General features: G+C 43.5%; 1 protein-coding gene across 1 annotated transcript in view; it reads left to right on the top strand.

Annotated features, from left to right (window-relative positions):
- Positions 1-1722: 1722 nt before the first annotated feature.
- The window catches only part of ddx41 (DEAD (Asp-Glu-Ala-Asp) box polypeptide 41), a 43950-nt gene continuing 22110 nt past the window's right edge, over positions 1723-23562 (top strand). Inside the window, exons 1-10 of the mRNA XM_078225457.1 lie at positions 1723-2276; positions 4578-4655; positions 7515-7671; positions 8293-8367; positions 10203-10263; positions 13100-13236; positions 17058-17130; positions 17932-18085; positions 19990-20126; positions 22739-22901. Coding sequence (XP_078081583.1) covers positions 2235-2276; positions 4578-4655; positions 7515-7671; positions 8293-8367; positions 10203-10263; positions 13100-13236; positions 17058-17130; positions 17932-18085; positions 19990-20126; positions 22739-22901 — 1077 coding nt within the window. The 5' untranslated portion in view covers positions 1723-2234. The remainder of the gene's footprint in view (positions 2277-4577; positions 4656-7514; positions 7672-8292; positions 8368-10202; positions 10264-13099; positions 13237-17057; positions 17131-17931; positions 18086-19989; positions 20127-22738; positions 22902-23562) is intronic.

Here is a 23562-nt window from a genome sequence, read left to right on the forward strand (position 1 = left end):
AGCAGCAGTGCTAACCCACTGTGCTAACCACTCTTGACCAGGCCGAGCTCAACATATGATCAACATTTCACTTAGGGGAATGTCTAAGGGAAACACCGATTTCCAAAAGGTTTTGCATGTTGGGAACTCAGCTTTTGTTACATTGTTAAGTTAAATCTAAATCATATATAATCCCAAAATGTTCTAACCTCAATTTTCTATGTGTCAATAATAAATGTTTTTTTAATGAAGCCATGGTTTTGTGCCTGAGATCTCTTCAAGAAAAAGAGCCCATAAAAAAATTAAATCAGGTGTGATGGCAATGAACACATTTGGAATTAAAAGCTAATCTCAGTCATGGTGTATGACAACTATCATTGACTATTGTAAAAACCCATCTGGTTCACTAATGTGAAGATAATCTGCCATCCTTACCTAGTCTGGCCTATGTGAGACTCCAGACCCACAGCAACGTGATTGATTCTTAATTGCCCTCTGTGACCGTCCTAGCAAACTACTCAGTTCAAGGACATTTAGGCATGGGCAATAAATGTTGACCTTGCTGACGACACCCACATCCTCATGAAATAAAGAAAAAAAAATCCTATGTAATTCTGTACGTATCTCTCATCAACTGAAATCAATTGGATCAAACACAAATGTGTACTTTCCACCTTAAGATCAGAGAATTCAAACAGGAAATCATTGTTTCAGCTCTGTTCACTGTTGTGTGATACTGGAGCAAATTTTGAACTCAAGGAACACATTGTCAAAGTCACGGCTAATGCTGGAGCTTGGAATAAATAACCTCCTACAAAATCTGGTCACTCCAAGTGGGATGCTGATCTAAAAAGCCCTGGTTTCTATTTTCCACTGCTGAAAATGTTTGCCTGTTTAGGGGACACCCTGCCAATACCAAGAAATTGAATGTCCCTCTAAATGCAGCTCCTATTGTATTACTGCCTAGTTGAAACCTGTTGAGATAGATTATCTATAGTTATGGTAAAGTGATGCATCATGCTCTAAACATGTAGATTCAGTGTGAATGGAGCCCAGATTATCGGATGTTTCTCAAAGGACAACCTGAGACACTCTGCTTACCTTTGCTCTGCCATTTACACATTCTGATCTCTTAATGGGTTCCAATCAGCACTCTTCTTAGCCATCATCACTACCACTTACATTCCCTTTGTCTTGTTGTCTATGACATCTTTATCAACCCCTCCACTCTAACAATATATCATCCGATTTTCTTCAGCTCTGATGAAGGGTCAGCCAGACTCGAAACATTTGCTCTATTCTCTCTCCACTTATGTTGTCAGACCTGCTGAGATTGTCTGTTTTTGCTTTAGAATCTGGCATCCGCAGTGTTTTGCTTTTAAGAACATAAGAAATAGGAGCAGGAGTAAGCCATCTAGCCCCTCGAGCCTGCCCCGCCATTCAATAAGATCATGGCTGACCTGAAATGGATCAGTTCCACTTACCTGCCTGATCCCTATAACCCCTAATTCCCTTACCGATCAGGAATCCATCTATCCGTGATTTAAACATATTCAACGAGGTAGCCTCCACCACTTCAGTGGGCAGAGAAGTGGTATTATACTGTGTTTTTGCATGTTACTTAAGGGCAGAATTTAGATGAGGATCAGGAAGGGGCAAGGAAAGACCACTGGAGTCCCAGAGATGGGGGTCCTTGGGTCCTGGGACACCAGAGGTTACAGTGTCGGGGTGGAAAGAAAAGCCATTGCAAGAGATTCTCTGTGTAAGAGTAGATGAGAATATGGTCAGGCAGTCCACCTAACTGGACGACAGTGGAAAGGAGTTGGAGGAGGATGATGTGGTCAAACATGTCAAAGAAAGGTCGAGCAGGATGAGAAGAAGTAGTTTATCTTGATCAAATTGGATGTAACTTGTGACTTTGCTCGGATTATTTTCAATCAAAGGAAAATTATTTCCTTCTCATTCCACAATTCATTCTTCCCATCTGACACTTTTGAAATGTATTCCCTATAACCCCAAATGCTGAGCCATTTCTGGTTCCTGGGCGCTCACAACTCGATCCTGCCGCCTGTTGTCCTGGGTCAAAGTCCAGGCCTGCGTCCTTACCCGGGGCCCAGGCCTTTCTCCAGGAAACAACCACCCGGAATCATTGATCGAACTGGAAAAGGCGCCCGGAGTAGGCAGACGGACGGGCCGGAAGCGCTGCCGCCCGGAGTAGGCAGGCGGACGGACCGGAAGTACTGTGCCCGACAATAATGGAGCCTCAGAGTGGAGAGAGGGAGTGCGGAACCGCGAAGGTAAAAACCCGAGAGCGGCTCCGGACCCCGGGCCCCGGAGAGAGACTACATTTCCATTGCGCCTTTCACCACCTCAGGGTCTCTCCAAGCGCTTCACAGCCAGTGAAGTGTTTCTGAAATGAAGGAAACGCGACACTTAGTGCAGGCAAAAATCCCACAAACAACAATATAACCTGTCATCTATAATGTTTGTTGAGGGGCAAATATTGGCGAGAACACGAGCGAGAACTTTCCTGCTCGACACAAACTGTGACGGTGAGGGGACAGAGAGCCTTAGTTTAAAAGCAAAATACTGCAGATCCTGGAATCTGAAACAAAAAGACTGAATGCTGGAAAATTTCAGCAGGTCTGACAGCATCTGTGGGGAGAGAATAGACCCAGCAGCTCTGAGGAAGGGTCATCTAGACTTGAAACATTGGCTCTATTCACTCCCCACAGATGCTGTCAGACCTGCTGAAATTTTCCAGCATTTTCTGTTTTTGTTGGACAGCCACGTTGGATAGTGCGGCAATCCCTCAGTACTGACCCTCTGACTGTGCGGCACTCGCTCGGTACTGACCCTCTGACTGTGCGGGACTCGCTCGGTACTGACCCTCTGACTGTGTGGCACTCGCTCGGTACTGACCCTCTGACAGTGCAGCACTCGCTCGGTACTGACCCTCTGACTGTGCGGCACTCGCTCGGTACTGACCCTCTGACTGTGCGGCACTCGCTCAGTACTGACCCTCTGACAGTGCAGCACTCGCTCAGTACTGACCCTCTGACTGTGCGGCACTCGCTCGGTACTGACCCTCTGACTGTGCGGCACTCGCTCGGTACTGACCCTCTGACTGTGCGGCACTCGCTCGGTACTGACCCTCTGACTGTGCGGCACTCGCTCGGTACTGACCCTCTGACTGTGCGGCACTCGCTCGGTACTGACCCTCTGACTGTGCGGCACTCGCTCAGTACCGACCCTCTGACTGTGCGGCACTCGCTCAGTACTGACCCTCTGACTGTGCGGTGCTTCCTTGGTATTCACCTAGAGTTTCAGTCTATATATTGTATTCCAAACTGTAGAACAGGACCTGGATCAGTGGCTTTCTTATTCAGTAGCAAGATTACTCTTCGCTGAATGACAACTGACATTTAATACATATATATAATTTAGTTCAATGTTACCTATGGAAAGCAAATGACAAATGTTATATATTGTTTGTGGGAACTTGCTGTGGATCTAGAACAGAAGGAGGCCAGTCAGCCCATTGCATCATTGGTATTCAATGAGGTCATAACTGATCCTTCCATCACATTTCAAGGAAATCCTTGGTCCCATAATCTTCTCTTTATCTGTCAATATGCTATTAGTCTCAGCCTTGAAATATTTCCTTGACCACCAATCTCAAAAGTTTTTGTGACACTTTGGAGCAAAGAGACTGCAGATATTTTGTTTGTGTGAAGTGAGGAGCAGTGAGGTTCAAGAGTCCCTTTTCTCATCAATGTTCTTCCCCTTAGCAATATCATTCAAAAATATATCAGGTTCCATATGTACATTGACAACACCCAGTGGTACCTCATCACTCCCTTTCTTGACCCCCCTCCATAGCTTCTGATTTGTCAGGCTCATGACTGACATCTAACGTGGCTGAGCAGAAATTTCTTCCAACTAAATAAGAGGAAGACTGATGCTCTATTGTCTTTGATTCTCACCACAAACTCCCAGGCCACTGAGGCAGAACCGCTAGATGGAGAAAAACTATTTCATCTGGTAGTTGCGGGGAGGGGGGAGGCGGGCAGTGCAGAACAAAGTGGCATAACCTTAAAATTAGAATAGGCTATTCAAGAGGAATGCGGACACACTTTTTTACCCAAAGGCTATTGTACTGTGGAAAAGTCTTTGTAGGTGCAGTTGGAGTTTTCAAAATTGATGTTGGTCACTTTTTTGTCAGGAAAGGTATGAAGGGATATGGAGAGGGAGCCGGTAAATTGAGTTGATCATAATGTTCTAATGGAGTGGTGGAACAGACTTGAGGAGCTGAATGGTTGAATCCTGGTCCTTTGAGCTTACTCTTCAGATTGCTGGAAGCACAAGTGAGGTCTCTTAAGTGCCTCTGACAGTGCTGCATCCTGATGTTATTCAGCTCCAAAACCGTCACCATGTACAGTCCAAGTTGAGATGGCCATTGTGTTGAATGTCCCTCACAACTCAGCTGGAAAGAAGTAATAGATTTATCCCACCCTTCACGAGATTTCATTGGTGCCATTCCCTGGTGCAGTAGTAACTGTGTGCTACATACAATAAAGTGCTACCTTGTATTACAGCGAACACGCTCAGATGATGAGGAGGAAGAGGAGGAATACATTCCATATGTTCCTGTTAAAGAGAGGAAGCAACAGCTGGTGAGTGTTGACTGAATTTGTGTTTGTTGAGTTTGAGCAGAATGTTTTCACTAAGTTTGACTCTGCTACTGTCACGTGGTTCTGGTTGCTCTGATACTTTTTTTGGTACAGTAAGTAGTCTCACAACACCAGGTTAAATTCCAACAGGTTTATTTGGTAGCATGAGCTTTCGAAGTGCCGCTCCTTCATCAGGTGAGTGCATTTTTTTGGTGGTAGTGAGGAGATAGCAAGTTTCTATTGAAATTGGAGCATTTTGATTTGATCTTAATCATTCTGGTGAAGTGGTAGTCAATCTCAGTTTATTCTAACCTTGTTACCATTTTCAGTGTCATGTGGCTGAGAATAAGAAATAGCCAAACAGATTTAAGGGCATGTTGCAACACTCTGGAAACTTCCAGCAGAGACAGCAAGAGAGATCGCAGAATAGTTAAGGACAGAAGTAGCCCATTGCGTCCATGCCAGCTCTCCGCAAGAGGAATTCAGTTGGTTTCACGCTCCTAGCCTTTCCCTCTAGCCCTGCCAATTTTTCCTCTTCAAATAATTCAATTCTCTTCTAAAAGCTATGATTGAATCTGCCTCCATCACACTTCCAGGTCTAAACCACTCATTTCATAGAATCACAGAGCAGACCCATCACGGGTCACTGTCTGTGTGGAGTTTGCACATTCTCCTCATGTCTGCGTGGGTTTCCTCCGGGCGCTCCAGTTTCCTCCCACAGTCCAAAGATGTGCGGGTTAGGTTGATTGGCCAGGTTAAAAATTGTCCCTTAGAGTCCTGGGATGCGTAGGTTAGAGGGATTAGCGGGTAAAATATGTGGGGGTTGGGCGGCACGGTAGCACAGTGGTTAGCACTGCTGCTTCACAGCTCCAGGGTCCCGGGTTCGATTCCCGGCTCGGGTCACTGTCTGTGTGGAGTTTGCACATTCTCCTCGTGTCTGCGTGGGTTTCCTCCGGGTGCTCCGGTTTCCTCCCAAGGTCCAAAGATGTGCGGGTTAGGTTGATTGGCCAGGTTAAAAAAAATTGCCCCTTAGAGTCCTGAGATGCATAGGTTAGAGGGATTAGTGGGTAAATATGTGGGGGTAGGGCCTGGGTGGGATTGTGGTCGGTGCAGACTCGATGGGCCGAATGGCCTCCTTCTACACTGTAGGGTTTCTATGATTTCTATGAGAAGGAGGCCATTTGGCCCAATAGGGCGGCACGGTAGCACAGTGGTTAGCACTGCTGCTTCACAGCTCCAGGGTCCCGGTTCGATTCCCGGCTCGGGTCACTGTCTGTGTGGAGTTTGCACATTCTCCTCGTGTCTGCGTGGGTTTCCTCCGGGCGCTCCGGTTTCCTCCCACAGTCCAAAGATGTGCGGGTTAGGTTGATTGGCCAGGTTAAAAATTGTCCCTTAGAGTCCTGGGATGCGTAGGTTAGAGGGATTAGCGGGTAAAATATGTGGGGGTAGGGCCTGGGTGGGATTGTGGTCGGTGCAGACTCGATGGGCCGAATGGCCTCCTTCTGCACTGTAGGGTTTCTATGTTTCTGTTTCTATGAGTCTGCACCGGCCACAATCCCACCCAGGCCCTATCCAGTAATCTCTGCTAGTCCCCTGACATTAAGGGACAATTTAGCATGGTCTATCAACCTAACCCGCACATCTTTGGACTGTGGGAGGAAACCGGAGCACCCGGAGGAAACCCATGCAGGCACGGGGAGAATGTGCACACTCCACAGACAGTCACCCAAGGCCGGAATTGAACCCGGATCCCTGGTGCTGTGAGGCAGCAGTGTTAACCACTGTGCCACCTGGTCTCGTGCATAAAAAAAGTATTTTCTCATGTTGACTTTGATTCTTTGCCGCCATTTTGAATCTGTGCTCTCTGGATTTTGACCCCATATCAATGGGAACAGGTTTGCTCTCACTACTCTGCCTCAACCCCTTGTGGTTTTGAACACCTCTGTTAAATCTCCTCTCAACCCTCTCGAGGGACAAAAGCCTCAGCTTCTCCAGTGCATCCACGTGACTGAAGTTCCTCACCCTGGAACCATTCTCGTGAATCTTTTTTACATCCTCTCTGAAGCCTTCACAATCTTCCTGAAATGTGGGACTCAGAACTGGACACAATACTCCAGTTGAGGCCGAAACAGTGTACTATAAAGGTTCATCATTACTCCTTGCTTTTGAATTCTCTGCCTCTATTTATAAAAGCCCCACAATCCTGTATGTCATCTTAACCATTTTCTCAATATACCTTGTCACGTTTCAACAAAAGATGCTGAGTAAATTGGGCCTATATGGTCTGCAGTCTAAAAGAATGAGAGGTGATCTCATTGAAACATACAATATTATGAAGGGGCTCGACCGGGTAAACACGGAGGTTGTTTCCCCCTGGCCAGGGAATCTGGAAAATGAGGGCACAGTGTCAGGATAAGGAGAACAATCATTTAGGATTGAGATGAGGAGAAATGTCTTCCCTCAAAGGAGTGTGAACCTTTGGAATTCTCTACTCCAGAAGGTTTTGGATGTTCAGTTGTTGAATACATTCAAAGCTGCAGGGACCATATGATCTCTACTCATGCTGCTATTTCTTACTTTGTTGTGTTCTTGGGTTTGGTTCAGAGTGTGCAGTGTATGGAGCGAGACTTTTGTTTCTTAAAGAGCCAGTGCTGGGACTCTCAATGCCTATTGATCAATGAGTTTTTTTTTCAGACTGGGTTTTGAAGGCCGTGGTGAGGGCCTAATAATGTATAGACCTGAAATGAATGGTGCAAAAAGCTTTTGGGGAAGACAACCTCAATAACAAGAAGTTTGTGTGATTGTTTAACCCCGAGCCTTTGCTGCTGCTTGGAAACTGATTGTTTTTCTTTGTGTGGCCAGATGGAGAAGCTGGTGCGGATACGCAGGAAAGTTGCCTTGGACGATGATCAGGACAGTGACATTGACCTCAGAGAGGATGATGGAGATGGCCCACTGGGGCCACGGTCCAATATCAGCCTGCTAGACCAACACCAGCAGCTGAAGGAGAAGGCAGAAGGTGCAGCATTTCTGTCCCAGTAACCATGTCAGGCAGAGTTGGGGAACTGGCTATTCTGTTGGAGGGAGGGGCTAATGCTGTTTCAGTAAGTGACTCAACATTGAGGACTGTCCAGTCGCAGTAGTCCTTTGACAAACTGTGATGCAGAACTGTGTAATTATCCACTCCATGTGGAATATAAGGCAGTCTGATGTTCAGTGTGGGACATGGACCAATCTGATGTTCAGTGTGGGATATGCAACAGTCTGACAATCAGTGTGGAATATGGAGCGGTCTGACAGTCACTGTGGGATGTAGGCCACTCAAACCAGTACTCAACAATTCAACACTCAGTGTGGAATATTGGGCAGCCTGACACTGGGATATTGGGAAGTCTGAAACAGTTTGGGATGTGTGATATTCAGACCAACACTCACCATAGGACATTGAGCCTCGATGTGAGGTACAGGTAATTTGAAATTGTCTATGTAATATAGGACACTCTGACAATTGCTGTGGCGGAGTGGGGGCTTTGATCTGGAGCTCAGGCTGGCTGTTCAATTCAGTGTTTATTATCATGTTCCCTGCCTTTGAATCTGGATTTGTCACTGGGTCGCTCACACTTTGGTTTGTGTTTTGCAGCACGTAAAGAATCTGCTAAAGAGAAACGTCTGAAAGAAGAGGAGAAAATTCTGGAAAGTGTTGCTGAAGGCAGAGGTCAGTTTAACTGTTGTAACTATTGGACTGAGAATATTGCATTGAATCCACGGCATCGCAGGTTTGTGCTGGGGTTTATAATACACACCACCCTTCTTCCATTCTAAATATCCATTCCCAGCCTGCCCCCTCTACTCCCACCTTACCCTCCATATCTCTCTATTCAAACCCTAACCTCCATACCACTTTGTTTCAACAAAAATAGAAATCTGAATATCTTTGGGGTCCGTCAAAGCTCACGTGGTGCCCAGGTTTTCTGGTTTGAAAAAGCAATGCTCAAATGCAGTGAGGCCAAATTGCATGTGACTCACAGATCATCAGTTAGAAGAATGGAGACCTCGGGGGGGTGTTCATTTTCTCTGGTGTGAATCACATAAATTTCTGCAGGAGGATCATTTAGATCCCAAACGTTAACTCGGATCCTCTCCACAGATGTTGCCGGATCTGCTGAGTTTATTCAGTTTTTACTTTAAATCTGTGCGCTCTATTTCTCGATTCTTTTACAAGGAGGAACAATTTCTCCCTGTTTACTTCGTCCATCCCCCTCATGATTTTGAACACCTCCATCAAATCTCCTCTTCGTTTTCTCCTCTTCAAGGAAAATGGTCCTAACTTCCTCATATCTGAAGTTTCTCATTCCTGGAACCGTTCTTGTAAACCTCTTCTGCACCTCCTCCAATGTGTTCACATCCTTCCTAAAGTGTCATGCCCAGAACTGTACATAATATTCCTGCTGAGGTCTAACAAGTGTTTTATGTAAGTACAATATAACCTGCTCTGGTACTCTATGCCACTGTTAATAAAGCCCAGGATACTGAATGCTTTAATAACTGCTCCACCTTCAATGATCAATGCACATCGATGCCCAGGTCCCTTTGCTCCTTGAAAATTGCACCCCTATTTTGTAATGTCTTTCCATGTTCTTCCTACCAGTGATGTGGAGATGCCGGTGTTGGACTGGGGTAAGCACAGTAAGAAGTTTCACAACACCAGGTTAAAGTCCAACAGGTTTATTTGGTAGCACAAGCTTTCGGAGTCTCGCTCCTTCTTCAGATGAGTGAGGAGTTGTGTTCACAAACAGGGCATATACAGACTCAAACTCAATTTACAAGATAATGGTTGGAATGCGAGTCTTTACAGGTAATCAAGTCTTAAAGGTACAGACAATGTGAGTGGAGAGAGGGCCAAGCACAGGTTAAAGAGATGTGTATCATCTCCAGCCAGGACAGTTAGTGAGATTTTGCAAGCCCAGGCAAGTTGTGGGGTTTACAGATATTGTGACATGAACCCAAGATCCCGTTTGAGGCCGTCCCCACGCGTGCGGAACTTGGCTATCAGTTTCTGCTCAGCGATTCTGCGTTGTCATGTGTCGTGAATTTCGCCTTGGATCTTACCCGAAGATCAGAGGCTGAATGCCCGTGACTGCTGAAATGTTCCCCGACTGGAAGGGAACACTCCTGCCTGCTGATTGCAATCACCTGGATTGGGTCACTGTCTGTGTGGAGTTTGCACATTCTCCCCGTGTCTGCGTGGGTTTCCTCCGGGTGCTCCGGTTTCATCCCACAGTCCAAAGATGTGCGGGTTAGGTTGATTGGCCATGCTAAACTGACCCTAGTGTCAGGGGATTAGCAGGGTAAATATGTGAGATTACAGGAAAAGGGCCTTGGTGGGATTGTGGTCGGTGCAGACTCGATGGGCCGAATGGCCTCCTTCTGCTCTGTAGGGGTTCTATGATTCCATGAATTCTTGTTATCCAGAGCAAATTGTGGGCTGATATTGCTGAAAGCGAGACATTGGCAAGTTCTGGTCAAACAAATCTTTCATTTCTTTTGTAGCTCTAATGTCTGTGAAGGAGATGGCGAAGGGCATAACCTATGATGACCCAATCAAAACCAGGTCAGCTTCCTGATTTAACTATTCTGGTATTTTCTGTGTTGTAAAAGATTTGAAAAATTGGTGAAAACGTTGAAGTAACGGTGCAAATGTCTGTTTAAATTATAAATAGAATTGGTGTAAATCAGATTAATGTGATTATAATCTATGAGGAAAATGTGCCAATAAATAAAGAGTGGAGACAAATCCTAATTGTCAACATTAGAAGAGGAAGTTGAGCAAAAATTAGTTAAAGAAAAAGTGAGTTTGACAAATTTAATGGGGGTGTAGCCAATGTGTACATGGATTTTCAGAAAGCGCTGCTCATATGAATCAGTAAGTAGTCTCACAACATCAGGTTAAAGTCCAACAGGTTTATTTGGTAGCACAATTTGGTGCTACCAAATAAACCTGTTGGACTTTAGCCTGGTGTTGTGAGACTACTTACTGTGCCTACCCCAGTCCAATGTCGGCGACTCCACATCAAATGTCTCAGAGGATGATTGTCACAAACTGCCTTTGCTGCTTCGCCCCATCCCAGTTGGTCCCTCAGCCACCATCCTATTCAGCAGGTCCACTCTCCCAACCATACCCCAGCCTGCTCAACCCCTGCAGAACTGACCACAACCCCAGCCCTTGCTGCCCCTTTGGGTTTGTTCCCACTCCATTGGTTTGGCCAATGCCTGAGTGGGTATGCCCTTGCCCTATCAACTACACCCCATCCCAATGGGTATCCCCACTCCACCCTTTTACAGGCAGTATTCAGCTGCCCCAATTACAACACTTCGCTGTCAAGCCAAGGACAGGACTTTACACAATTGCTGCAGTCCATCCATTCTAACCATTTTAACACAGATGTTTTCCCTGTGTTGTTAGGATACTGAAATTATAACCAGGTGACACTGTTCACATGGAGTAATATGCAGGGGTTGAGCAGTGAAGCGTGTAGACCTGAGCATGGAGACAGCTCCTAACTTGTACCCTTTATTGTACATATGAAAATAGTTCTAATAGTTAATAAAGAGTGACAACACCAAAATTCCTCCCTTGATTCAGCATCTGTTAATGAAATGCCTTGAGATGCTTTTCTTTGCTGAAGGCATTATAGAAATTTAAGTTGTTACTGCAACCCTAAAAGGAAAATTGGAATCACACTTAAAGGAGAATATATCGAGAATTTGGTGCGTAAGTTTTATTTTGCTCTAACAGAGAGCCATACAGACAAGGGTGCCCTTTTATGCTGTAAAAGTTTGTCGTTATATTGTTCTATACAGCACATTATTGTCCTCAGAGCTTTAAATAGGTTGTGAATGTTTCAAACTGTCTGTTCCTGGTAAACTGCCTGAATTGCATATTTGTATATGAACATACGAATTAGGAGCAGGAGTAGGCCATTCAGCTCCTCGAGTGCACTCTGCCATTTAATAAGATCATGACTGATCTGATTGTCACCTCAACTCGACATTCTTGCCCATCCCTGATAATCTTTGAATCCCTTGTTAGTTAAGAATCTATATAACTCAGCCGTAAAAAATAGTCAATGACTCTGCCCCCCCCCCCCCCCCCCCAGGTATCAGTCAAGTGAAGCTTTGAAGGCATTTATATCCTTTCTTAAATAATGCTATGCATTGTACTGCAGATGTGATCTCACCAATCACACGTGGTAAAACATTCCTACTTATATACTCCATTCCCCTTGCAAGAAATGTCAACATTCCATTTGCCTTTGTAACCACTTGCTGTACCCGCGTACAAATGTTTTGTGATTCATGTACTTGGATACTCAGATCCCTCTGCACCTCAGAGTGCTATAACTTTCTCTATTTACGTAATATGCGGCTTTTCTATTCTTCTTGCCAAAGTGGACAAGTTCACATTTTCACACATACTCCATCTTTCAGATTTTTGTCCACTCACTTAACCTATCTATATCCTTTTGCAGACTCCTATGGTCTCTTCACAGTTTGCTTTCCTATCTATCTTTGCAAATTTAGCAACCATTCAATTGGTCCCTTATCCCAAGTCATTGATATAATTTGTAAATAGTTGAATTCCCAGCACTGTTTTTGTGGCACTCCACTCATAACATCTTGTCAACCAGTAAGTGGTTAATTTTGCTACTCTCTGTTTCCTGTTAATTAACAATCCTGTATCCATACTAATATGTTACCCATGGACCATGAGCTCTTAATTTGCGTAGTAACCTTTAACATGGCACCTTATCAAATACCTTCTGATAATTTAAGTGCATTACGTCCACAGATTCACCTTTATCCATATTACTTGTTACTTTTGCAAAGAATTCCAATAAATTAATTAACCATGATTTCCCTTTCACAAAATTGTGTTGACTCTATCTGATTGCATTGAAACTTTCTAAGTATTCCACTATAACCTTCTTAATAATAGATTTCAGTAATTTCCCAATGACAGATGCTAAGCTAACTAACCTGTTTCCCATTTTCTAACTTCCTCTTCTTGAATAGAGGAGCCATATTCACTCTTTCAGTCTGATGGGGCCTTTTCAGAATCGCAGGAATTTCGGAAAATTAAAACAGATGCATCTACTATCTCAGCAGCCACTTCTTTTAGGACTCTAAGATGAAGTTCATCAGGATCTAGGGTCTTGTCAGCTTTTGGTTTTAAGAATTGTCTTTGTACCCATTCCCTGATGATTGTAAGTGTTTTAAGTTCCTCCCTCCCTTTCACCCTCGATTCACAATTATTTCTGGGATGTTTTTGTATCCTCTAACATGAAGACAGACACACAACCGTGCATTTTTGTGAGGGGGTAAGGGTTTGGATGATTAAACTGTCCAACTGAAACTGTGTAACCACAAATGTGGGTGTTTCCTTGCAGTTGGCACCCACCCCGATATATACGCAACATGCCTGAAGCTCGCAATGAGCGTGTGCGGAGGAAATACCACATTCTCGTGGAGGGAGAGGGTTTGCCATGTCCTGTAAAACATTTCAAGGAAATGAAGTTTCCGGCAGGTAAGAGTGATTGAAACATGTGGGATGGAGCATAGGGCTTGGATCCTGGCAGGTGGATGGGTGGAATACACGGGTGGGGTGGGGCAAAGAGGCCAAGCCCTTGCTGCAGGCAAACAGCGGTCAAGTGGGGTTGGGGGGTGAACTCTAGTTGGGGCATTGAATAGGGGCCAAGCCTGAGGCGGGAACAGGGACTGAGCACCTCTTACGGTCAGATGCAGCAAATTAAGTACTATTGTAGTGCAGTCACTTTTGTGATGCAGGCCATGTACATAAGAACATAAAACATAAACACGTATCTGGAATATTACAATATTGAAGTTTATAACTTGTTATGTTTTATAACTGTATTTAATTTAGGATGAAAGGAAGGTATTATGTGACCTGCTCTGAAATCTGCCTGTTTAGAGATTAGTGGAGGACCAGATTGTTTTACGGAAAGAAGTTGCAAGACGTTTACATTTGGCAATAATGGCAGCAGTTTGTGTGCTGACAGTAACATAGAAACATAGAAAAAGTACAGCACAAACAGGCCCTTCAGCCCACAAGTTGTGCCGAACACATCCCTACCTTCTAGACCTACCTATAACCCTCCATCCTATTTGGTAGACTGTAGGTAGGTAGGTAGACTGTGAGTCTCCAAAGTCCCAGAAAAGTGTTGAGAATGTTGGGTTGTAAGCGGATGTGCTTTAAACTGTCCATTTAGTTCCAAGATGAAAGGGAATTACACTCTTAAGAATAGTTTATTCACCGTCTCTACCAAGATACAAGACCTATGTGATTCATGTTGCCCTGGTGATGGGCTCTGAGATGGGAAGGGTATGGAGGTTACTCGGCCAGGGTCCAGGGAGGAGAGAGAGCGAGAGAGAGCAGCTGGAGACTGAGAGTCTTTATGGTTCATCGTGCTAGAATGTGGGTGGAAACTCAACCTCGGATTAAAAAGACCAATTTAGTAAGGAATTAGAACATAGAACATAGAACATTACAGCGCAGTACAGGCCCTTCGGCCCTCGATGTTGCGCCGACCAGTGGTACCAATCTAAAGCCCCTCTAATCTACACTATTCCAATATCATCCATAAATTAATATGAAGCTGGAAGATTTGTTTAGCTTGCACTAAAGAGAGGGTCTCTCACCATGAAAGACAGTCCTTGGGCTAGAAGTTACTGCATTGGGAAAGGAAAATAACAGAAGTAGACCTTCAGGATCTAAGCATTTTTTACTGATTCCATGAAAACTGAATGTTTACTTAAAGGACAATGAATTGTATACCTATAGTGAGTTTTTAGTTCTGTTAGGTTTTTCCCATGCTTCAAAGTATAAATTACTTAGAAAGATAGTATTTATTGAATAGTACTTTTCATCTTTTGTTACACTAGACATCTTAAAACTTAAAATCTTGTCATGTTATCCTTTCAGCTATTAACTGGAAGCTCACTTTTTAAGTTATCAGTCTCTACGGGGTACAGGGATCATAACAATGAGAAAGTGCACCAAAATGTGCACAATACCCCAGATGTGCTCTCACCGATGCCCTATACAGCTGTAAATAGACTTCTCTAGGGACCCGGGTTCAAATCTCGCCCTGGCAGATGATGAAATTTGAACCTGGAAAAATCTGGGATTATAAATGTAATGATGACAATGAATTGTTGTAGAAACCCAACTGGTTCACTAATGTCCTTTAGGAAAGGAAATCTGCCATCCTTACAAGTCTGGCATATATGTGACTCCAGACTCACAGCAAAATGCCCTCTGAAATGGCCTAACAAGCCATTCAGTTCACGTGCAATTAGGGTTGGGCAATAAATGCTAGCCTAGCCAGCGATGTCCTCTTTCCATGAATGAATAAAAAGAAAAATGATACTGCTCTAGTTTGAAAAGTTTTGAGGTTTTCAGGCTGCAAATTAAATCTTGAAAAGGTTAGCTTTTTTTGATCAGTTCTTCTGCATTAGGCCGATCCTCCATCATAAGGTCAGAAATGGGAATGTTCGCCGATGATTGCACAACGTTCAGCACTATTCGCAACTCCTCAGATACTGAACAGTCCATGTTCAAATGCAACAAGATCTGGACAATATCCAGGCTTGGGCTGACAAGTAGCAAGTAACATTCGCGCCGCACAAATGCCAGGCAATGACCATCACCAGTAAGAGACACTCTAACCACCGCCCCTTGACATTCCGTGGTGTAACCATCACTGAATCCCCCACTGTCAACATTCTTGGGGTTACCATTGACCGGAAACTCAACTGGACTCACCACATAAACACAGTGGCTGCTAGAGCAGGTAAGAGGCTAGGAATACTGTGGTGAGTAACTCACCTCCTGACTCCCCACAGCCTATCCACCATCTACAAGGCACAAGTCAGGAGTTTGATGGAATACTCCCCACTTGCCTGGATGGGTGCAGCTCCCACAGCACTCAAGAAGCTTGACACCATACAGGACAAAGCAGCCCACTTGATTGGCACCACATCTACAAACATTCAATCCCTCCACCACCAATGCTCAGTAACAGCAGTGTGTACTAGCTACAAGATGTACTGCAGCAATTCACCAAAAATCCTTATGCAGCACCTTCCAAACCCACGACCACTTCCATCCAGAAGGGCAAGGGCAGTTCCTCTCCAAGCCACTCACCGTCCTAACCAGGAAATATATCGCCGTTCCTTTGCAGTCGCTGGGTCAAAATCCTGGAATTCACTCCCCAACAGCATTGTGGGTCAACCCACAGAACATGGACTGCAACAATTCAAGAAGGCAGCTCACCACCACCTTCTCAAGGGCAACTAGGGATGGGCAATAAATGCTGGCCAGCCAGCGACGCCCATGTCCCATGAATGAATTTTTTAAAAAACCCTTTGACTTATTCTACCTTTTGGTTTCCAATAGTTTTACTTAGGAATATCTGTGACATGCGACTTGAACAATCTTTTAAATGATAACTTCTGACTTTTGTTAGAACACACAAAGGAAGACTTTGTCTGTGGGACTGTTCTGTCCCTGTATCATACTGTTCGTATGAATTCTATCAAAATTGTGATGTTGCCTTTCTTTTGACTCTTGATCCTTCTGACAATGGGTACAGTTTCTCTCTCAATTTACTCTGTCTACACCCCTCGCAGACACCTCTATTAAATCTCATCTTAACCTTCTTTAAAGAGAAAATCTCCTGCTTCTCCAATCTATCCATGTAACTGAAGTATATCATCACTGAAACCAATCTTTTCTGAACCCTGTCTAAAGCCTTTATATCATCCCTAAAGTGCCCAGAATTGGACACACTGTTCCAGTTGAGGCTGCATCAGTGTATTATAAAGATTCAAAATAACTTCCTTCCTCCACGTCTTTCTTTATAAAGCACAGAACCCTGTATGCCTTTTTAACTTCACTGTGCCCTGAGGTTAAAACATCCAATCATTTGTGCACATATACTCCCAGGTCCCTCTGTTTCTGCAGCCGTTTGGAATTTTATCCTTTAGTTTATATTGCAACAAAAATGTTCTTCCAACCAAAACTTACAATTTCATCCATCTCTGCATCAAATTTCATTTGCAATGATGCACAGACTCTCCTATAGCTATGATGTGGAGATGCCGGCATTGGACTGGGGTAAACACAGTAAGAAGTCTCACAGCACCAGGTTAAAGTCCAACAGATTTATTTGGTAGCACAAGCCACTAGCTTTCGGAGCGCTGCTCCTTCATCAGGTGAGCTCCTATAGCTCACAGCTATGCATAAGAGAACGTGGACTCTAAACTGTACATTTCATGTGTGCAAACTATATATTCCTGGTAAAATTTTCACCACTTTCTTTCCAGCCATTTTGAAAGGCTTGAAGAAGAAGGGGATATTGCATCCAACGCCCATTCAGATCCAGGGAATTCCAACCGTGTGAGTACTGGAATTTTACATTGCACACCCATTTAGATCCAAGGGATTCCAGCAGAGGGAGCATTGAAACCCCTGCTGTCTGTAGATATTATTGCTGGTCATTTGTTGGTGCAAATGTTGTTGGCTGACTGAAGATACTGGTATGGAAATTCAAATTTATGCTGTTAACTTGCTTCTAAGTGTGTAAACCTCAGCAGAGGGAACCTTATACTGGGAACCTGTTCAATGATGAAATGAGCTCTCTTGGTAAATGTTTTAACTGTTAATGCTCCCACAGTCTTGGGATAGGTCCTGAAAAATAAGACAGATCCTGAGTTTCCTCCAGCAGCTCCCGTCAGGAAGGAAATGTAAATATTGGCAGCAGAGGGCATTAAGCAATGCCTCATTTTAGTACGTCATATGTAAATTAAAAGGCAAGAATTAGTCTTTGAAGATATATAATTCTGCACATTTAGAAATTGTTCTATCAACATATAATCTCATTCATAATCTTTGCGTACTGTGCGAGTCCAACCCTCTTGTTTGTATACTGGGTAGGCATGTAACAAAACCTCACCTTGCCTTCTGTACTTTGTTAGCCTTTGTGTTTAATGCTTATGGTGGTAACTGGTTCTCTGAGGTGCTCATCCATGTTTACTGTCTGATGAACAATACTCGGTATAGGGTGTTATTTGTGATTGGTAAAGGTCATATTGCAGGGGTATTTCCATGATATTGGCTGGCATAATGAATGCTGCAATTGTGCTGGAGTTTCCTTGCTCTGCAGTGTTGGATGTTCTCATATTTCCCTCTCTGTTTCAGTTTGGCCGGCAGGGATATGATCGGGATTGCATTCACTGGCTCTGGCAAGACACTGGTATTCACTTTGCCAATGATCATGTTCTGTCAGGAGCAGGAGAAAAGGCTCCCATTTTCTAAAAGAGAAGGTCCCTATGGCCTCATCATCTGCCCATCTGTAAGTACTGCTCCGCTACTCCTGAGAGCACCTTAACTCCTCTACTGGGAATCGTTTTTAGAGGATTATCAAGTGGAAGTTAGTTCACGATGGGATATATTTAACATGGTCACCAGGAGCATATGGCCATAAATTAAATGAGATTGGAATTAACTTCTCAGTGCAAAGAACGGTGATTTTGTGCAAGGAGTCAGGACTGACTGTATAGAATTATATAGAATATGAGGATCATTAAGTGGAGGTTAGTTCAGAATGGGATATATTTAACATCATCACCAGGAGGGTATAACCATAAATTAGATGAATTTGGAAGTAACTTCTCTGTGCGAAGGACGGTAAATGTGTGGAAGAAATCGGGGCTGACTGCACAGAATTAGAATATACAGCACAGAAATAGGCCATTCAGCCTAACTAATCTGTGCTAGTATTTATAACACAATGAGGGTCTCCTCCCTGTCTGTCTCCCTCAGAATCTGTTCAGAATCTGAACTCCCTCCCTGTGTCTCGCTCCGAAAGCTAGTGGCTTTTGCTACCAAATAGACCTGTTGGACTTTAACCTGGTGTTGTGGGACTTCTTACTGTGTCTCCCTCAGCTCAGTCTATCAGCATATCTTTCTATCCTCTTTTTTCTCATGTACTCGAACCTAATTGCCTCAACCTTTTCCTTTCGCAGCAAGTTCTATTTTCTAACCGCTCTCTATATAAAGAAATTACTCCTTAATTCCCTATTGGATTTATTAGTAATTATTTATTACTATCTTGTAATTATGCTCCTTGTTTTGGATTATCCATAAGTGGAAACATTCTCTCCCTATTTACCCTATCCAACCCATTCATATAAGACAGAGATTAGGAGAAACTTTTTCTCCAAAGGGTTGTTGGTGTGTGGAATTTTTTTTCTCCAGAAACCAGTGGAGACTGGCTCTTTGAATTTATTTAAGACAGAATTAGACATTTTTGTTAGTCAAGGGAATGGTTATGGGCGACAGACAGGAAAGTGGGACTGAGGCCACTAGATTCGCCATGGAAGCAATGGAACAGGCTCGAAGGGCTAAATGGCCTCTTCCTGCTCCTATGTTCATATGTCTCTTCTCAGTCTTGCCTTCTCCAAAGGCATGTTCAATCTCTGTTGATAGCTGTAATCTTTTCCGTTCCATTATCATACTAGTAAATCCCTTTAGTACTTTCTCCAGTGCTTTTACTTTATAAATATAATGATCAAAACTGCACCTACGAAGTTATGAATCAGGAGCAGGAGTGGACTACTTTGCCCCTTGAGACTGCTCTGCCATTCAATACGATCATGGCTGCTATGATTGTAACCTCAACTTCATATTCCCACCTATCCCTGATAATCTTTCACCCCCTTGGTTATCAGTAGTAGGGAAAATGCTACAGTTCATTATAAAGGATGTGACAATGGGACACTTGAAACATATTACTGGGATTAGGTAAAGTCGACATGGATTTATGAAAGGAAATCATGCTTGACAAATTTGCTGGTGTTTTTTGAGAACGTAACTAGCAGAATAGGTACGGGAGAACCAGTGGATTTGATGTATTTGATAGTAAAACAAGACCCATCGCCACCAAGAACGGAATGAGGACTGAAAGAAGAGACTTCTCTCTCCATTAGGAGCAGCTTGAATTCAAATCAAAGCCGAAACCTATTGACGTCACAGGCTGTTGCCAATGACACCATCTCATGTCTGTACCTTCCTTCCCACAGGAGCCTGGGCTGTGAAGATCAGTACATATGATTTTAATTTAGTGTTGCTCATTAGTGTTTATGCTGACATTACTGATGTGGAATTGCTGTGTTTTTTGTGCCTAGAGATGTGGTGATATAGATTTTAGGTGTGTGCAAAAAGGCTGAAGAAAATGTTGTCTTCCTTGCCATGCAGAGAGAATTAGCGAGGCAGACCCATGGGATTATTGATTATTACTGCCGCCTGCTAGAAGAGGATGGCTTTCCCCAGCTTCGCTGTGCACTCTGCATTGGTGGCATGTCCATCAAGGAGCAAATGGAGGTTGTCAAACGGTACGTGCAATATTTTAATTGCCTTCTGTTCCTGCCTTTCCCAGAAAGACAACATCAGAAGATCACTGCCTTCTGTCCCATGGTCATTCTCCACTGTGAATTGGTAGGATAAGGTAGACTGATAGATCCCTGTGAAAGAGTTCCAGAGTGGAACTCAGCTCTGCATTTTGTAGACAGCCTCTGAAGGAAACCTGGCAGCTGTTTTGCACACGGCAAGATCCCGTAAACACTAGTTAGAAAATGGCCGGATAATGTGTTTCAGTTATGTTGGTTGAGGGATGAATATTGGCCAGAAAATTGGGTGATCTGACCTCTTATTCAGAAATGTTGAATCACATTTTAAGGAGAATATATTTATTTCTTTGTCCTTTCCTTAGAGAACACTTGTGTATATTGTGAATTTTTCTTAATTCTTAAGGCCACAAATGAGAGTATAAGCATATTGCAAACAATGCAGGAGTGTTTGGAAAAGTATTTTCTGGAAGGGAAAAATGAATAATGGGTGTATAGATTGAATGTAAAGAGACTGAAAATTGTGGAGGATTGGGGACATCTCGGACAAAAAATACCTCTCAGAATAATAGCATATCAAACCATTAAAATGGAAGTAGAATTTTGGAGCTTTTACTACAGTAATTGGGTGCCAGAGTAAAAATATGTTGATCACGTTGTAGAAAGGCTTGATGAGGTCCCATTGAGAGCATTATGCATGATTTTGAGTGCCCTATTATAAATATGACAAATTCAGAGAGAGTGTACGTTCTTTAGGATAGTGCAAGGGCTAGGAACTGACAGTTGTGTGGAAATACTTAAGATATCGGGACTGTTTCCATTTGAGCAGTAATGGATAAGAGTCAATTTAGATAAAGGAGGTTTTTAAAATGATGAAGGGTGTTGATGGAGTGAATAGTGCTACGATCCCAGTTGATGTTATAAGTACGCAGGAAGATCCCAGAATTACTTTTTTTTGAGAAAATGAGGAGGAACAGAGTCAGTCAGACTGCCAATCAGCTTTTAACAGCAAGAAAAAATTCTTTATTCAACGTGAAAAGTTTGATTACAATGCAGTGCTCCTTCATTCCCGCCTAGCTTCTCAATTGTACACAGATTTCAGTGATAATACAGGTTACACAATATACCTTATGCTGTAATGTTCTCAATAAACATACAATCCCTGTAACCGAACAGGCTAACTGTGGTCAGACAACACTCCACTCTGAAACCCAGTGGCAGATACCACGCAATTGATCTTCTGTGGGTTTCTCCTCAAACACCCCCCAGATGATTGTCATGCGAGTGTTTCCAAACTCCACTCTCAAAAAGGCAGGCTTTAAGATCTTCTTTCCCTCAGCTGTTTTCATTAAGAATCCACTGCCAGATTTTCCAAATATCCTTTTAAACAAGGCTTTTTCTCAGCTGTTTTAGCAAGGATCTACCTCCAGGTTTTCCAACTCTCCTGTCAGTGTTCCTTTGTTTTGAATTCCCAAAAACATCCAAATGCCTACACAAAACACCAATACCCAGTCCCCAACCGAGTACTATTGTTCCAAAGGCTGAGAATAAGGACACCAAACTTCAGGTGTCTTACCTTACCCTAGACAATTTCACCCAGGTCTGCACTTCCAGCTTTGTCTTTATCAATGGCAGTTCCTCTTTGTTCCTTTAACTTTAAACTTCCAGGAAACTACTAGTTTCTTGAACTAACTGCCTTTTAGTTTCTCTGGAGCTTGCGTTCATGCCTATTACTCCTACTATAACTTTTCTACTTCTTGCAGAGTTGAGAGCTGTGCCCTCTCTAGCTTCCATTTCCAACAGCCAGAATGCAGTTAAACACTAAAACTCAAAAGGTCCTCTCCCACAGTTTGAAATGAAACCAAAACCTCCATACATGCAAACATCTTTGTTTAACATGAATCTAACGAGAGTTGTGCCCTTGCTTACACAAAAACACTAATTTAAACCGATTTAAATTTATACCCCGTTTCTAATATCTAACAATACAAATATAGATCACTTTATACAACCTCAGTTTCTTGCCAATAGAGAAGGATAATTTCCTTTGTTTGCAGGGTCAGTGATGAAGAATTGTCCATTTAAAGTTGTCACCACTGGAGTTGAGAGAGAGGTCTTTAAATGGCGGGTTGTTTTGATTGGAATGATTTGTCGTGGAACAGGTGAACCAGGACAATTACATCAGGATAAATATGACTAGCATTTGAAACAGACAAAAATAGCACAATGTGCTGAATGGCCTCCTGGACTATAACTTGGCATGATCCTTACTGTAAGCTGCCTCTTTTAATTCAATTGCAAAGGAGACTGGAGTTCAAATCTGTGTCTTCATCACAGCTGCTGCCTAGATGTTGGGTGGGGTAGGAGGGTAAGGGATCCTCAGTCTTAGCTAGTGATTATGGGCAAGGGTGAAATTGACTGCGTCGGGGATATCACCTATCTCAAGTGTAGAGCCAAATAGTCACTGCTGGATCACACTTCCTGCAGTGATAGTTGCAGGAAACTGACTTGTATTTTGTCCAGGGGAAGAACAAATGTCTCATTGCAAATGCCTACGGATATGATGTTTTAAAGCCAACTAACTCCCTGTCATTCTGCAGAGGTGTGCACATGATGGTCGCCACTCCTGGTCGTTTGATGGATCTTCTGCAGAAAAAGATGGTTGGTTTGGACATCTGTCGGTACCTGGCATTGGACGAAGCAGATAGGATGATTGACATGGGTTTTGAGGAGGATATTCGCACCATTTTCTCCTATTTTAAGGTGAATGTCGACTGCAGCACTTCCTCTAACTATCTTTGGGAAAAAGTGTTGTCGTACAGAGATTAGTTCAGGTTGCTTGTTGCTCACCTAGCTTCATGAAGTGAACTGGGAAAAGCCTGCAAAAATTGTAATTGAATTAAAATAGGTGCAGTGAGTTATATCTCCCCTCCCCTCCCTAGTCCTTTCCTCACTGAAATCTGGTGGTGTCAGTGAAGTATGTCCAGACTACACGCTATCCCTTCTGTCCCCAGCACCATTTCCCTCTATTTGCTTTCCCCTTCTTCCTCTCTACACCGACTGATGTTAGTTACAGTTTTCTGGACACCTTTGGACAGCCTTGGTGGATGGTGTAGGCCGAATACTTGACTGGGTGAGTGAACCACAGCAGTATTTGACCCTTCTCTCACTTAATGCTCATTAGTCATCAGGAATGGCATTTCTGATTATTACCCCTTTCGGTTATTATGTCCTCCATTACCCAGGGCCCTGGGACAGGTCCTGCTCCCCCCCTACACCCCCGCAATTGCTTGGTAGTATTGCTTTTAGTCCTGACCTCTGTGCACTCCGGACTGGGATGGATATGTGAGTGAGTTTAATTATCTAGTCTAGGGTAGCTGCCTTTTCCCCTGGGAGAGGGGAAATTAAAGGAAAAGACTCTCCA

This window comes from Mustelus asterias, chromosome 12 (genome assembly GCF_964213995.1).
Source record: "Mustelus asterias chromosome 12, sMusAst1.hap1.1, whole genome shotgun sequence".
Lineage (NCBI taxonomy): Eukaryota > Metazoa > Chordata > Chondrichthyes > Carcharhiniformes > Triakidae > Mustelus > Mustelus asterias.